Genomic DNA, 14,661 nt, shown 5'->3' on the forward strand with positions numbered 1-14,661 from the left:
GGGTCAGAGAAGGCCTATTCTATTAGTGTTGCTATAAAAACCACCGGATTTCTGTTTTGTCCGAGGGCGGCTATCCCTTCGGAGAACAGTCCGTTCTTTGCTGGTCTTGCCCTCTTTTGGAAAAAGAAAATAGCCTGGAGAATCTGCAGTCCCTATCCTAACCTTCTGGGGCCATTTAGACCTCATACCAAACCTAGTTATCCACCCTGCCACTTTGCCCCCAAGAGGCAAACCCGTTCCAGGGACACATGAGGTATACTGGGCTCTGACGGCAACTTCATGTGACTGAAGAGCATGTTGGAAAGTTTCCTAGATTAAAGGTGAGGGGATTTACTGAGGTAAAGTTGTTTAGAATTTGGCAGAGGCTTCCAGGCTAATGTCCTGTTAGTTTATCCTGATTTGGGGAAGGCACTTAAACGGTCTAGATCTAACCTTGTTTGTATTTGACCACTCAGCTTAATTTGTAGGCATTTCTAGGAGCCTAGCATTCTTTTAAAAAAAAATGTAATGTTTTTATTTATTTTTGAGACAGAGAGAGACAGAGCATGAGCAGGGTAGGAGCAGAGAGAGAGGGAGACACAGAATCCGAAGCAGGCTCCAGGCTCTGAGCTGTCAGCACAGAGCCGACGCGGGGCTCGAACTCAGGAACGGTGAGATCATGACCTGAGCCGAAGTCGGACGCCAAACCGACCGAGCCACCCAGGCGCCCCAAGGAGCTTACCATTCTTTATCATGAACTATTTATGTTTATGGGAGCCGGAAAAATAAATGTTGGGGCTCTTCAGCTGCAATAGAAGCTTTACAACATTTCATTCTAAAATCTTGAGGCAAGGAGGCTAGTTTCCATTTCTCCCCCCTATTCAATTGTGGGAAGAAACAGGAACTAAGATATCTATTAAATGATTCTCATATCTTCTGGAAAAAAAGAGTGCCATTTGCCACTGGCCTCTTATTTTTGTCTTCTGATAATTAATAACCAACAACAGTGTTCACTTATATTGCAAATGAAACTATCAGAGTACATGACTCCTAAGCTCCTTTAATACCAAGGGCTTCATTCTTTCAGTGAGAGAGTATGAATTGCTTACTTGGGTTAGGCACATGACTGTGTGGCCTGCTGGACACATGGTCCCTCTTGCTGTACTCTAAATAGTGCCTTTGTGACCTGAAACAGTCAACACGTTTTTTAAAGCTACAGTGTGATCAGTCAATGCTTTTTTGCCATGTATGGAATTTCACATTTACATATTACATTTTCTATGGACAGTGGCATAATTAATTAATTCCATTTGTCTTCTAGGCAACTCCAGACTCAAGCCTATCCAATTACTATATAATCCAGATGAAAACTTCAAAATGGAACACTGGCAATTTCAACCCTATCAGGTAGCAGATTATAAGATTTTGCTCCTAATATTTAACTTAGACAAGACATATTGGAGAGTGTCTAATAAAAATAAAAACTATCAACCCCTATTTTATGTCAGGTGCTGAGAAAGATAAAATTAGGAATCGGTGCTAATCTGTAATCTTTCCATTTTTCTCTCTGATCCAGCTTTAAATGTCCCAGTGCTAAACTCTGACTTGTGTTTTATTCTTTATGTGTTAGTTTGTTAGGGCTGCTGTAACAAAGTACCACAAACTGAGTGGCTTAAGCAACAGAAATTTATTGTCTCACAGTTCTGGAGGCTAGAAGTATGAGATCAAGGTGTCTGCAGGGCCATGCTCCCCCTGTGGGAGCTATGGAAGAATCTATCCCGCCCCTTTCTCCTGGCTTCTGGTAGTTCTTTGGCTTGCATGGCATTTTCCCTGTGTGCCTATCTCTTGGGTCCAAATTTTCCCTTTTTATACAGACAGCAGTCCTACTGGATTAGGGCCCCACCCTAACCCAGTATGACCTTATCTTAACTAAATCTGTAATGACTGTTTCCAAATAGGGTCACATTTTGAGATATTGAGGGTTAGGACTTTAATGTATGAATTTTGGAGGGGACATAATGTAACACATTAGTTCAGTGTTTCTCAGCTTTGGTCCACTGACCATATTCATCAAAACCACCTGGATGTTCTTATTAGAAATGCAGTCCCTAGGCTTCACCCTAGACACCTCACCCAAGGAGGAGAAGAGTGATTTTTGCCCCTAGGGGACATTTATCAACATCTGGAAAAAGGCCCAGAGAAATGATGTTATGAGTATCTAGTGGACCTGAAATGCAGCTCAGCCACCTACAAGGCACAGGGAAGTTCCCACACAAGAAAATCATCTCACTTAAAATATCAGTAGTGCCAAAATTAAGAAACCCTACTCTAGAACCACTAAATCAGAACCTCTGGGAAAGGGGCCTGGAAATCTACATTTTGACAAGCCTCCCAGCAGCTCAGACCCACCTTCAAGTTTGAAAACCACTGCAGATACAGACAGAAGCCTTTACTAGGCATGTGAACACGTGCCCTTTTGCTCCAGATATTAGTCACCTCTCTTATCAGCCATGCTCACGATGATAAACTAATTAAATTAATTAAATACTACTTAGCAATTCACACAATTTACAAGTTTTACTCTAATGTTGATTTTAAACTGGACGCTTATGTACATCTTAACACTTCTCTACCACATTATATTACTTTTAATCAACTATCTGCATATTCTGGGTGTCCTTTGCCTGATGAAAAAAACCATTGCCAATTTATGGTTTGGCAAAGCAACGTTTTGCCTCCTCCAGTCCACTTAATTTCTGTTGTATTCTGAATTTCTATATAATGTTTCCTAGTGTCTGGAAGAGACCAGAATGAAGGACAGTGAGAACATGATGGAATTTTATGAGTCAAGTGCACTGGGCTTTCTAAACTACTGAAGACAGAAAGTCTTAAAATTGTTATCTAAGGGTTCCCACCCCTAAGAGTGATCCCTCCAGGCTGTGCTCCTCCAAAATTGGTACCCTCAAGAGCAGAATTGTCAAGTAAGATGTTTTCTTTCCCAATCACCTCTTCTCTAATGTCTTACTAGAGAGAAAAATGTGGAAGACAGTCTGTGGTGGCAGTGGGTCCCAGTAGTACCCTTCAGGGCGACCAGGTCCGTGACACCCTTCTCTTCCTTCCACACTTCTCTCAATGCCTTGCTCCTATCTCTCTTTCAAGACCCAATTAGCACCTTGCCACGTCCAAGAAGTGGGCTAGTATCATGGGAAAAGTGCTGGACTGAAAGGTCTAGGCCCAAATCTTGGCTCTGTTCCTTAACTATTTAAGGAAAATCTCTTGTCTTCTTGATGACTGTGTTTTCTAATCCTTAAAATGGGAACAATAATACTTGCTTCACAGCATTGGATACTTGGCATGTGGTGGGTGGTAAGTAAATACGTATGTATGTATTTATTTAAATGCCTCCGCCAGTAACTCCAGCATACCTAACTTCTCTTCCATCTTCCCGAGCCCAGGGCACATCACTTGTAACACTCACTTGTCACCACCACGGGATAGTTTTGTACTTGCAGACTTAAGAGATGAGTGGTTTGAATCTTTGAATACATAACAGCACTTCAGACTCTTAAGCAGGGTGTTCCTCTGTCCTCAGACATCTTAGAAGTGTTGGAAGAATGAATATCAAAATCACATGTATCTTTCATGGCTCTTTCTGTCAAGCTGATGTTTCCAAATAATGAAGGTAAGTGGTGGAGGTGTGCTGGTGTGATAGAGGAGTAGGAAAATAAGAAAGGGAGTGGTTATTGAGGCATATCAAATAGCAGAGGGAGTAAATGTACTTCAAATGACTTAGAACTAGGGCACTGGATCTCCCTAGCTAATATCCCTTCTCTTTCTCAAAAAGCCCTCAAATATGCTGAAGGGAATGTAGGATTGTCAACTCAATCTTTCCCTAGTTTCTTTCCCTAGTTTTCTCGTAGTCCAGATTCAAGGAATGTTCTATTCCATTAGTGGTGGGATCCTGAAAATCATACTGTTACAGAGAGAGGGTAATCTGTTCTGCTTTGTACTTAGCTCTATGGGGGTCAGGACCATGGTTCATTTTGTGTCTGATCGTAGCACCTACCTTTGTACTTCTGTGAATGATTTTTGTCTTCTAAAAATATGTATTAGGTGAACTTTGGGAAATTCTTTTCTTTGTGTTGAATAGGAAATTTGAGGAGAATTTTCTCTCTGCAAAGTACTAACATTTTCTTTGCTATTAAGGGGATTCTATTAATTTTTCAACATCTTTCTTCAATAACTTATTATCGTATCTTAAATGATTTAAAGTCTGCCAAATTATAAAAATTTTATTGCTTTTCCTCTATCTGGAATGAATTTATGAATATCAGATTTGCATATTAACCATAAATGAAAGAGAAAAATCCTTTAATTATATGCATTTTTTAAAGGTACCACATTGCCTACTGAGAAATTAGCTTCATTAATTGGCTACAGTGTCACTACAGAAATTCCTGTGTAATCTCTTAGTGTTGCATCAATTCTTATTCATCCCATTAAGTTTATGAAATGTGATGAGCTCTCACCCAAAGGAGTAGTAATATAGATATACCTTATAATTAACCCAAACTTCTTTGAGGGTCTACATCAGAGAAAAAATTAAATATGGATTTTAAAAGTCTTCAAAGACACTACAGAATCCTGGTCATTTGTTTACTGTGTTATTTTTAAAGTGCTATAAAGAATTAAACCCAAGTTACTAAAAGGTTGAGCACTTGTAAAGAATTGAAAAATTGTATGTATATATACATATATATATATACACACACACACACACATATATATATATACACACACACACAATACAGTATACTGCTTCCTGTGTTTCTTCTAAGTGGAAAAGTTATATTATGTAGCTATTTCTCACATTTTTACATAAAATTATTTTCTACCATGACAAAATGAATCCCATGTTGTTCTTGTTGTTGTTGTTTTCCTCTGCATTTCCTAGAAAATTAGGAGAAGCCTATGAGCTGAATCATCATAGTAGGGATCAAGGTTCTTCACTGTATGTATGTATGTATGCGTGATACAATATCTGTACCCAGCAAATATTGTCTCTCATGTTCCTTTTCAGCCATACCGAATCCCTCCCTTCCTTAATATACCATGCCCTTTGGATCTGCTGTTTGCACTGACTAAAGCACCCTTCACTTGGTTAATTTCTACTCATCGTCTAGGCCTCAGTGTAGAACTCACCTCCTCCAGGCAGCATTCCCTCACTGGCTGAGGCTTGGTGGACTGTCCCCTCCTATGAACTTACATAGCACTCTGGGATAGCTCTCTTTGTCATAGCATTAATCACATAATATGAAAATTTCACTTGTCTGTGCCCCTTCTGTAATGGTATACTCTAGGAAGACAGATGCCATCCTCTTCATCTTTGCATCCCCTGTGCCTACCCTGGGTGAGGCATGTAGAGATCTTCAGCAGATCTCTACAAAGGAAGGGGGGACTGGATAGTGCATTATTACTATTGCGTTGAGCTTTGAAGACACACAGATGTAGAGAAAGTGACTTATGTCTGAGTTTTTGTAGTGTGATGATCCATTTGTTTTAGGTTTCAAATTCTAACCTAAAGTGCTGTGTGATGTTCACAAGTAGTCGAGAAAGTACCACGTAGGTACTTGTCTGTCACTTTTCAGATAAATGTACCAGTGGGGCCATTGCATGCCTTTCATGTGACCCTATTTACCTACATGGGGTAGCCCACATATCAGTGTTAGTTACCAAACAGCAAATCAAGCACACGGATTCTTAACAGATTGAATCATTCCATTTTCTGGAAGAGAATGTAACTACAATTTTGATATCAGTCAAGGGAGGTATCGTTCTAATGTTACACATATGCAAGACCTTTCCTATGCTACAGAGCTATTTCTGGGTTTCTTAAGCCCCTCCATTCCATCACAAGCTTCTTGCATGTCTTCTTGAAGCTTTAACAACCACAGTGTCAAGTATGGTGCCTAGGACGTTACAGGTGCTCTGGGAACAGTGAACAAATTACAGAGTAACAATTTTGAGTGTTATACAGGCATACGGTCACTTTTCATGTTATATTTAATTCACTCCTCACAGCAGCACCAAGAAGTATTAATTGTGATCCTTATCTTATGGAGAAGGAAATGGGGATTTAGAGATGCTGTAAGTGTGCCCAAGGTCACGTTACTTCAATGTTGGGGCAGAAGTTCAATCGAGGAGAGTCTGGTCTGTAGCCCACCCCTGTTCCACCACTACACTCTGCCTTTCATTACATGCTTACTGAACCAATTTATTAATAATTTCTATAGGAGACAAATTAATCATCCGGCACAGCTAATTCATCTGGAGGAGGGGTGGACAGGAAGTATGTTGATGGGTTATATAACTGAACTTTTGTCTTTGAGACCAGTAGAATTAGCTATTAAGGATAATCAGAAACACAATATAAACAGTAAATAGAGCTGTGAATACACTAATGTGGCATGCAGACGTAGGAAAGGGAGTAACTCTTCTTGATAAAAAGCATCAATCTAACTTCACCCACAGGTCTTTAAGAGAAACAAGATAAGGCAGAGATGGCTAGTTGACCATGTCTTCCATCCATTCTCCCTTTCCTCCTTGGAAACACAATACTAAAGGTCACAGCTCCTAACCTCCCTTGCAGCTAGTTTTGGTACACTGAATTGTGTGAGAACTTCACACAATTTTCTTCAGAGGGAAGTTTCCTTCAAAGGGAAGAGGAGTACCCTTCTTCCTTTTTCCCTCTGGCTGGGATGCAGATGTGATGGGTTGAAATCAAATAGCCACTGTGGATTAGGAGATGACAGGCCCAGAGTTGACCAAAGCAGCGCCATAGGAAGAGTCTAGTTTCTGATGACCTTGGGGCAGCCATTTCTGCTCTGGATTGCCAAATTCTAGACTTCTTCTATGTGAAAAGGTAACGAACTGTCATCTTGTTTAAGCCAAGAATGGCAGTGGAAATAGCCAATTTAGTGATTTCCGTCATTCAAAAAGTGTCCCTTCTGCGTGTGACTCTGTTTGTATTCAATTTATTTCATCTTACAGTACTGCAGCTGTTCATATTTCCTGGACACCAAGTGTGGTGCACAATAATACTAGCAAGCAGCAAATATCATTACTGTGTCATAGGCTGTTCGGGTATTGATCCTATCTAACAAGTTCACAGTCCTTTGAACTTCAGAGTCCTTTGTAGGTGACTGATTTAAGACCAGGAGGCCACATGTAAACCCTCCAGATGATCTCAAATTTTTCATTATACCATTTAGAAAATTAGGCCCTACTTCGGCTATCCCTGATCTGACCATTATCCAATGCCACATCATTTCCCCCCCAAATGGCATATTATATACTACTTGATACTTAGCAAATGTTTACTGAGTTACACATAATACTGTGTGAAACATTGTGTTGTATACAGCAAATTCACAGACGGATTGTAAAAGGTTTTGAATCTTTTAGAAAGTAATCAGTTTATTGAATGAGGTAAACTCTGTGGGGCACACATAGGAAATGGCTTTATTTTTCTCTAACCTTCAAACATGCACTTTCTCATTCCTGCCCTGTAGATAACCCCTCACATAGATCTCCTTGCTTTTCAGCCACGTTAAGTAAGGTTTACTTACTTGTCAGGTATTAAAAGACAAGTACAGTTCAGTCTAAATCCAAACCCAACATCTAATTCTCTAACCCAATTATATCTTATCTCACATATAATTCAAAGTTTCCCTTGGCTCCTCCAGCCCCCAGCCCAGGCCTGCTCCAAAGCTCAGGCACCCAGAGTAAGCAGGGTGTGTTCCCTCCCTCTTCCATTACTCTCCACCCATTGTAGTAAATGCAACTCCATTCTAATCTCCACCCTTTATTCCTGCCACATTCCCTCTTGCTCACTTCTCTCCAGTCCCGCTGGCTCCTTTCCACCCCAGAAAATACTGTAAACATGTTCTTGCTAAGGGCCTTTGGATTTTCTAGTCTCTCTGCTAAAACACCCTTCCCCCAGCTACCTGCATGCCTTGCTCCCCCACCGTTAGGCCTCAGACCAAAAGTCCTCTGATCCGTGAGATCTTCCCTGACCACTCCCATCTCAAATTACACACACCCACAGCGATCACTTACTCTGCTTTATTTTTCTCACCTCATCATCTGATAAGTTACACTTCTGCTGGGAAACAAGGTGCCTGTCTCCCCTTCTGCAGATACCTTTCCATCTTTATGGGGGAGGTTGGGAGGTAGCACAATTTTCTCTCTGTGTGAGAAGAGGAGGAAAAAGGGTCAAAACACTCTCCACTTCTTTGAATTCCTGTTATCCTTGACTTCTTCAATGATCTTTAACAATTTGGCCCTGTCATATTTTTATGTGGAGGTGAGCGTTTCATAGATACTGAACTGATTTGTTTTCTTTTATGAAGTTTGGCCTGGATGTTTCAGACACTCTACTTAGAATGGGGTGGGGTGTGTGTTTGTGTGTAATTGTCTCTTATTATTCCCGGCTTTGGGACTTTAGCTAAAAACAGACAACATGCTGAGTAAATAGGAATCTTCTCACAAACGAATGTACTCTATTACAAAAAGAACATTTGAATTTGAGTTCACCATTATGATATGAACAGATGGTTCCAAGAATTCAAGATGTCCAGTTTTTAGGAAATAGGAACCTAGGCATTTCTAGAGCTCGAAAGCAATATAAAATTGTTTATGCATCACTATGGTAGAAAGCTACTGGTTCTGGCTGTGTAGGGTTCATTCTTCTTTCTTCTTGGACTAACACCCTTTGGCTGCAATGAATGTTCATGGATGAACATGTGACCAAATTTGGTCCAATTAGAACAAATACTTGGGTGTGGGCTGGACAGGAATCTGGAAGATATATGCCTAGTGCTGCTGGGGACCTCCCAGGGAGAGAACTTGCCTCAGAGTGAAGGCAATAAAAAGGGAAGTGAATGCAAGGGATGGAAAGAGACCAAGGTGCAGTCATATTGCACTGGATCCAGCCATGCCTGCAGTCAATGCCTAGACTTTTTATAGGAGTCAATTAATTTCCTTTTTTTCATAACCAAGTGGCTTGGCTTTTCATCACTTGCAGCCCAACTGTCCTGGTTGTCATTCCATTTATTGACTTTAAACCCTTGCCTGTGCGTTGTCATCAGAGCTGCTATGTCCCTGGCGTATTTTCTCAAGATGGACTTTGTCCAGGGAGTGATGATAATTGCAAGGACCTATTAATGTCCCGTTCTGGGATTCTTCTGGCCACAGGGCACAATGGAAGAACTATTGTTAATAATTATTTTGACAAATACAGTAATGTTATATTTGGTTGCATAGTTGTGTTTATGATTCTGAATTTTTCTGTTCTACGTATCCCTGAAGCAGTTTTCTTTTCTTATTCATTTCCCATAATAGTTCAACATGGAAGGCTTAAGCGTGCCTGAGTGGCTCAGTGGGTTAAGCGCCCAACTTCGGCTCAGGTCATGATCTCACTGGAGCCTACTTCAGATTCTGTGCTTCCCCCTCTCTCTGCCCCTCCTCCTCTCACTCTCTGTGTCTCTCTCTCTCAAAAATAAATATTTAAAACATAATAATTTCACATGGAAGGCTTATATTCTTTTTATTCATCATTTTTATTAGTTAATCTTTAGAGAAACTCTACAAATATCTTTAGGTTACTAATCTTTTATGTTCAAGTATAAGTTGTATAATTAACTCTAAAGGTATCAAAACTCTTTAAGAAATCTAAAATCCTTTAAGATCTAAAAAAATATATTCTCCCTAGTGCCTGAGACATTCTTCTAATAAGGAGATTTATAAAGTAATATATACCCCAGAGTGGTTTACATCTTTGAGAACTTGTAGCAGTGTTATTGTTGGGAAGATTAATTTTTTTGGACAAAATTAGAAATTATCCCTAATATCAAGATTTTATACACCCATTAAGGATCTAAGTTTAATTTCCTCCTTTAATATTAAAAAAATGTTAATGTTTATTTTTGAGAGAGGGAGAGACAGAGTGTGAGTGGGCAAGGGGTAGAAAGAGAGAGACAGACAGAATCCGAAGCAGGCTCCAGGTTTTGAGTTGTCAGCTCAGAACCGGACACAGGGCTCAAACTCATGAACTGTGAGATCGTAACTTGAGCCGAAGTTGGAAACTTAATTGAGGAGCCACCCAGGCGCCCCTTTCCTCTTTTTATTCTTAACAGAAAACATTTATGGAAAGAAATATCAAAATTTGAGACAAGATTTGAAATCAAATTCATTATAGATTCAACCAAAAGGAAGAACTTTGAGCACCAGAATCCATGAAATGTTATATGGCATTTGGTTTTGGTTTTATCCTTCTAATAAGTATGTGGAGAAACTGGAGAGGTTCCTAAGAAAAACAGGAAAAGATTAATGGGTAGAACATGGGATAGGTAAGGAAAGAACTGTTCTTTCCTTTCCCGAAAAAGGGAAAGCTGACCTTAAAATTCCTGTGTTTGGGGGTGCCTGGATGTCTCAGTCAGTTAAGTGTCCGAGTTCAGCTCAGTTCATGATCTCATGGTCCTAGTTTGAGCCCCACCTCAGTCTCTGTGCTGACAGCTCAGAACTGGAGCCTGCTTCAGATTCTGTCTTGCTTTCTCTCTGCCCTTCCCCCGCTCGTACTCTGTGTCTCCCTCTCGCTCTCTCTCTTTCTCTCTCTTTCTCTCTCTCAAAAATAAAAATTAAAAATTTTTAAAAGAATAATAAAATGTTTATTAAAAATATACTTGTGTCCGCTCACTTATTAATTCACTAAGCAAATATTTATTGCATGCTTACTGTATACTAGGCACTATGGTAAGTTTTCATCCTATGGGATGGGAAATAGATATAAAAATAAATCATACAAATTATGAAAAGAGCCTAAATGTCCATCAACTGGTGAATGGATAAAGAAGATGTGGTTTATATATACAATAGAATACTGCTTGGCAATGAGAAAGAATGAAATCATGCCATTTGCAGCAACATAGATGGAACTGGAAGGTATTATGCTGAGTGAATAAGTCAGAGAAGGACAGATATCATATATTTTCACTCATATATGCATCTTGAGAAACTGAACATAAGACCATGGGGGAAGGGAAGGGTAAAAAATAGTTAGACAGGGAGGGAGGCAAATCACAAGAGACTCTTAAATGCAGAGAACAAACTGAGGGTGGATGAGGGATGGGGGAGAGGGAAAATGGGTGATGGGCATTGAGGCACTTGTTGGGATGAGCACTGGGTGTTGTATGTAAGCCAATTTGACAATAAATTATATTCATAAAAAAATAAATAAATGGCTATAATCACTAATAATGTTAAGTAAGAGAGAGGTTCCAAGTACTATGGGAATCTGGAAGAAGAGCTGGTGAACCTGTGAGGGCAGTGATCAGGGAAACTTCCAGTGGAGGTGGGGTTTGACCTTGAGGGATGAGCATGAATTTTCCTAGTGGATAGGGAAGATAATTTCAGGAAACGTGCAAAATAAAAACAGTGAGGATTCCCCGAGTAGATTACAATGGAGAGGGAAGAAGGCAGGAGTGGACTGGATAACAAAAGAGACAAAGGTAGGCAGGGAGGCAGGTGCCTGGCTATTCTTTAGAATTTGGAGCTGTCTTAAAGGCAATGGGGCATGGTTGAAGATACTAATTTAGGGAGGAAAATTATATTCGTGTTAAAAAAAGCCTTTGTGGAGGGTTTTCAAAGGAAAAAGCTAATGAGTTCCCCATATCCACAAGTGAAAGAATAACATGAAAAAAGCCGAGATGGGGAGGACTGAATTTTTGCAAGAGAGTGTATAGTAAAACAAAGAACCTTGACCTGTGGGTGATCAGGCAGAGCTTATGAAACCTGGAGATGTTTTATTAAAGGATGGTCATCTTTTACATTTTATGTTTCTGGGTGAGGCAAGAGGTTAGATATGCTTAGAGTTTCTAAAGTGTGTTCTTTAGAAGACTTGTTAATAGATGTTTCATGAATAGAAAACAAAGTTTCACTGCTTTCTAGAAGTTTCTTCTGCATAACTGGGATATGACTATTTACTGTAAGACTTTTTTTTTTTTTTTACAAACTTTAACATGCTAATGTGCCTTGTGAATCTTTGAGTGAGACATTGAATTTAGGGTTTCCAAACTTAATTGATCACGGGATCCCTTACATGGAGTGCTTATGTCCTGTTCTGAGGAGCACATTTAGTAAAATACTGAAACGGATGCCTTTGATTCTCTTAACCAACTCTAAGATTTTCCCCTTAGGTTCTGAAATCCTAAAAAGTATTTAAAACTTGGAATTACTTTTTTATAGTATTTATTCATTGCAAGTGAGTTATCTTAGAGTTCTCAAGCAAGTCTGCCAATATTAAATAACAACTAGGCAATGATTAGCATTTAGAGTCCTTAAGTTAAGGTTGGATAAATCAGATAAAATGTGAACATTTTTGTTGGCCTTAAACATAAATTCAACTAGAATCCTATGGACCAACTTAGTAGACAATCTGGGAAAGCAAAGGTTTCATCTTAAAGAATTAAAATAGAAAATAGAAAATCTGTTCCTTATCTTCCCACCTGAAGTTATTACCTGATACAACTCAAAACTCACAATGAGAGTTAGAATTCTAGTTTGTTTAAACAAAGAGAGATGGAACTTTTGAGTCACCTAATGCACATTACCATTGGGAACATGACATTAGGTTACCAGACAGAAGATTAGGGGTGTTTAGAGAAATCTCTCAAGAATAGTTAGATTTTCTAGTGATTTAATTTAATCCTGGGATTGCAAATAGATTTCAATTTAAATGTCAATTCCAATTAGTTGACTGTGTTGCTTGTAGTGTTGGACTGTAAAGAATCAAGACTAAATCTCAATGCAGTGGAACAAGTGTGGCAATTGATGAGAGGTATCTATTTGCCTTCTGTGGGGAATAAGAGTGAAGCTCCCAATCCTTGGTTGCCATCTCCCTATTAAGTTATACCTGGAGGTATATTAGGTCACAAAGGGAGCTGTTGAACTGGATTGGTTCAGAAACAACTATTTGATGGGGTGCCTGGGTGGCTCAGTCTGTTGAGCGTCTGACTTCGGCTCAGGTCATGATCTCGAGGTCCGTGAGTTTGAGCCCCGCGTCGGGCTCTGTGCTGACAGCTCAGAGCCTGGAGCCTGCTTCAGATTCTGTGTCTCCCTCTCTCTCTGCCCCTCCCCTGCTCATGCTCTGTCTCTCTCTGTCTCAAAAATAAATAAAACATTAAAAAAAAAAAGAAACAACTATTTGAGAAATACAGGTCATTAAAAAATGATTCAGAAGACCTTATCAAATCACTTTGTGTATAGCCACATAGGTGTGAAAGGGAATCATATTACACTGATTTGAGTTAGAAATGTGAACTTTTTGGAAATGTGGTCCAATACCAGACCCCATAGGAAGAGGTCCTTGACAAAGAAGTGTACAAATCTTTCAGCATATGGAGGTGTAATTCCTGTTAGGAAACTACATAGTTGGTCTTTTCTGTGAGTACATCAAGTTCATGTTCATTATTATCTGTTTTGCCATGTGGCACTGTAAATCCTTAAAGGAATTCTAAATATAAAGAGGAAAGAAAATGGGGCCTCTGTTACTCACAGGGATCCCAAAGTCCCTTCAATGGGTGACACGCAAATCAAGGGATACTCAAATCAAGGAAAATAGTGACGTGTCCTTGTTGACCATGCTGCATCCAGACAAATCCCAGTCCACAGCTCTTGGTGGGGCTTGTCCCATTGGTGGATGAGCTGCTGCCCAAGTCTGGTGACGCACCTGGTGAGTCAGGGACCGTGACAACTTCATACCCAGCTTCCTGCCCAAACCTGAGCCAATTTTGTTTCTTAGCCAAACAACATACAAAACAACTTGAGGAAAATATAAAGTTATGCCCTTCCAAGACAGTCTGTTTCCAGTAGTGTCTGGTCTGTGGCTAAAATTCTAGACTTGAAATTAGGGGAGCTCAGAACTGTTGACAATTCTGCTTCCCCAGGCCTCTATTTCCTCATATCTGCAATTGAGAAGAGGGGGAATCTAGGGGAAGGCTAGAACAGTGCCTGGAAATTTATTTGATCTTATTTATTTATTTATTTATTTATTTATTTATTTATTTATTTTAATTCAGTATAGTTAACATACAGTGTTATATTGGTTTCAGGTGTACAATATAGTGATTCCACAATTCTATACATTACTCGGTGCTCATTGTGATAAGTGTATTTTGTTTTTATTAAGTAAACTCTACCCTCAATGTGGGGCTCAAAGTCAGAACCTGGAGATCAAGAGTCACATGCTCTACAGACTGAGCTAGGCAGGTGCCCCTATAGGTGAACTCTTAATCCTCATCATTTATTACATCCATTCCCCCACTCACCTCCCCTCTGGTAACCGTCTCCTTGTTCTTATAGTTAAAAGCCTATTTTTGGTTGTCTCTTTTTTTCTTTGTTGATTTGTTTTTTTCTTAAATTCCATATATGAGTGAAATCCCATTGTCTTTCTCTGACTTTTTTCACTTAAACATTAAATTTTTAAATCCATCTATGTTATTGCAAATAGCAAGATTTCATTCTTTTTTATAGCTGAGTAATATCTCAGTGTGTGTGTGTGTGTGTGTGTGTGTGTGTGTGTGTGTATCATATCTTCTTTATCCATTCATCTATGGATGGACACTT

The 14,661-nt window shown here is 39.5% G+C and overlaps 1 protein-coding gene across 1 annotated transcript in view; it reads left to right on the forward strand.

Moving 5' to 3' along the window:
* The window catches only part of LOC121011671 (basic proline-rich protein-like), a 123,849-nt gene that overhangs the window by 3,693 nt on the left and 105,495 nt on the right, over window positions 1-14,661 (forward strand). The window contains exons 4-5 of the mRNA XM_040446290.1: window positions 66-320; window positions 1,301-1,386. Coding sequence (XP_040302224.1) covers window positions 66-252 — 187 coding nt within the window. The 3' untranslated portion in view covers window positions 253-320; window positions 1,301-1,386. The remainder of the gene's footprint in view (window positions 1-65; window positions 321-1,300; window positions 1,387-14,661) is intronic.

The sequence above is a fragment of the Herpailurus yagouaroundi genome, unplaced genomic scaffold, assembly GCF_014898765.1.
Source record: "Herpailurus yagouaroundi ecotype Mexico unplaced genomic scaffold, PumYag 195, whole genome shotgun sequence".
Classification (NCBI taxonomy): domain Eukaryota; kingdom Metazoa; phylum Chordata; class Mammalia; order Carnivora; family Felidae; genus Herpailurus; species Herpailurus yagouaroundi.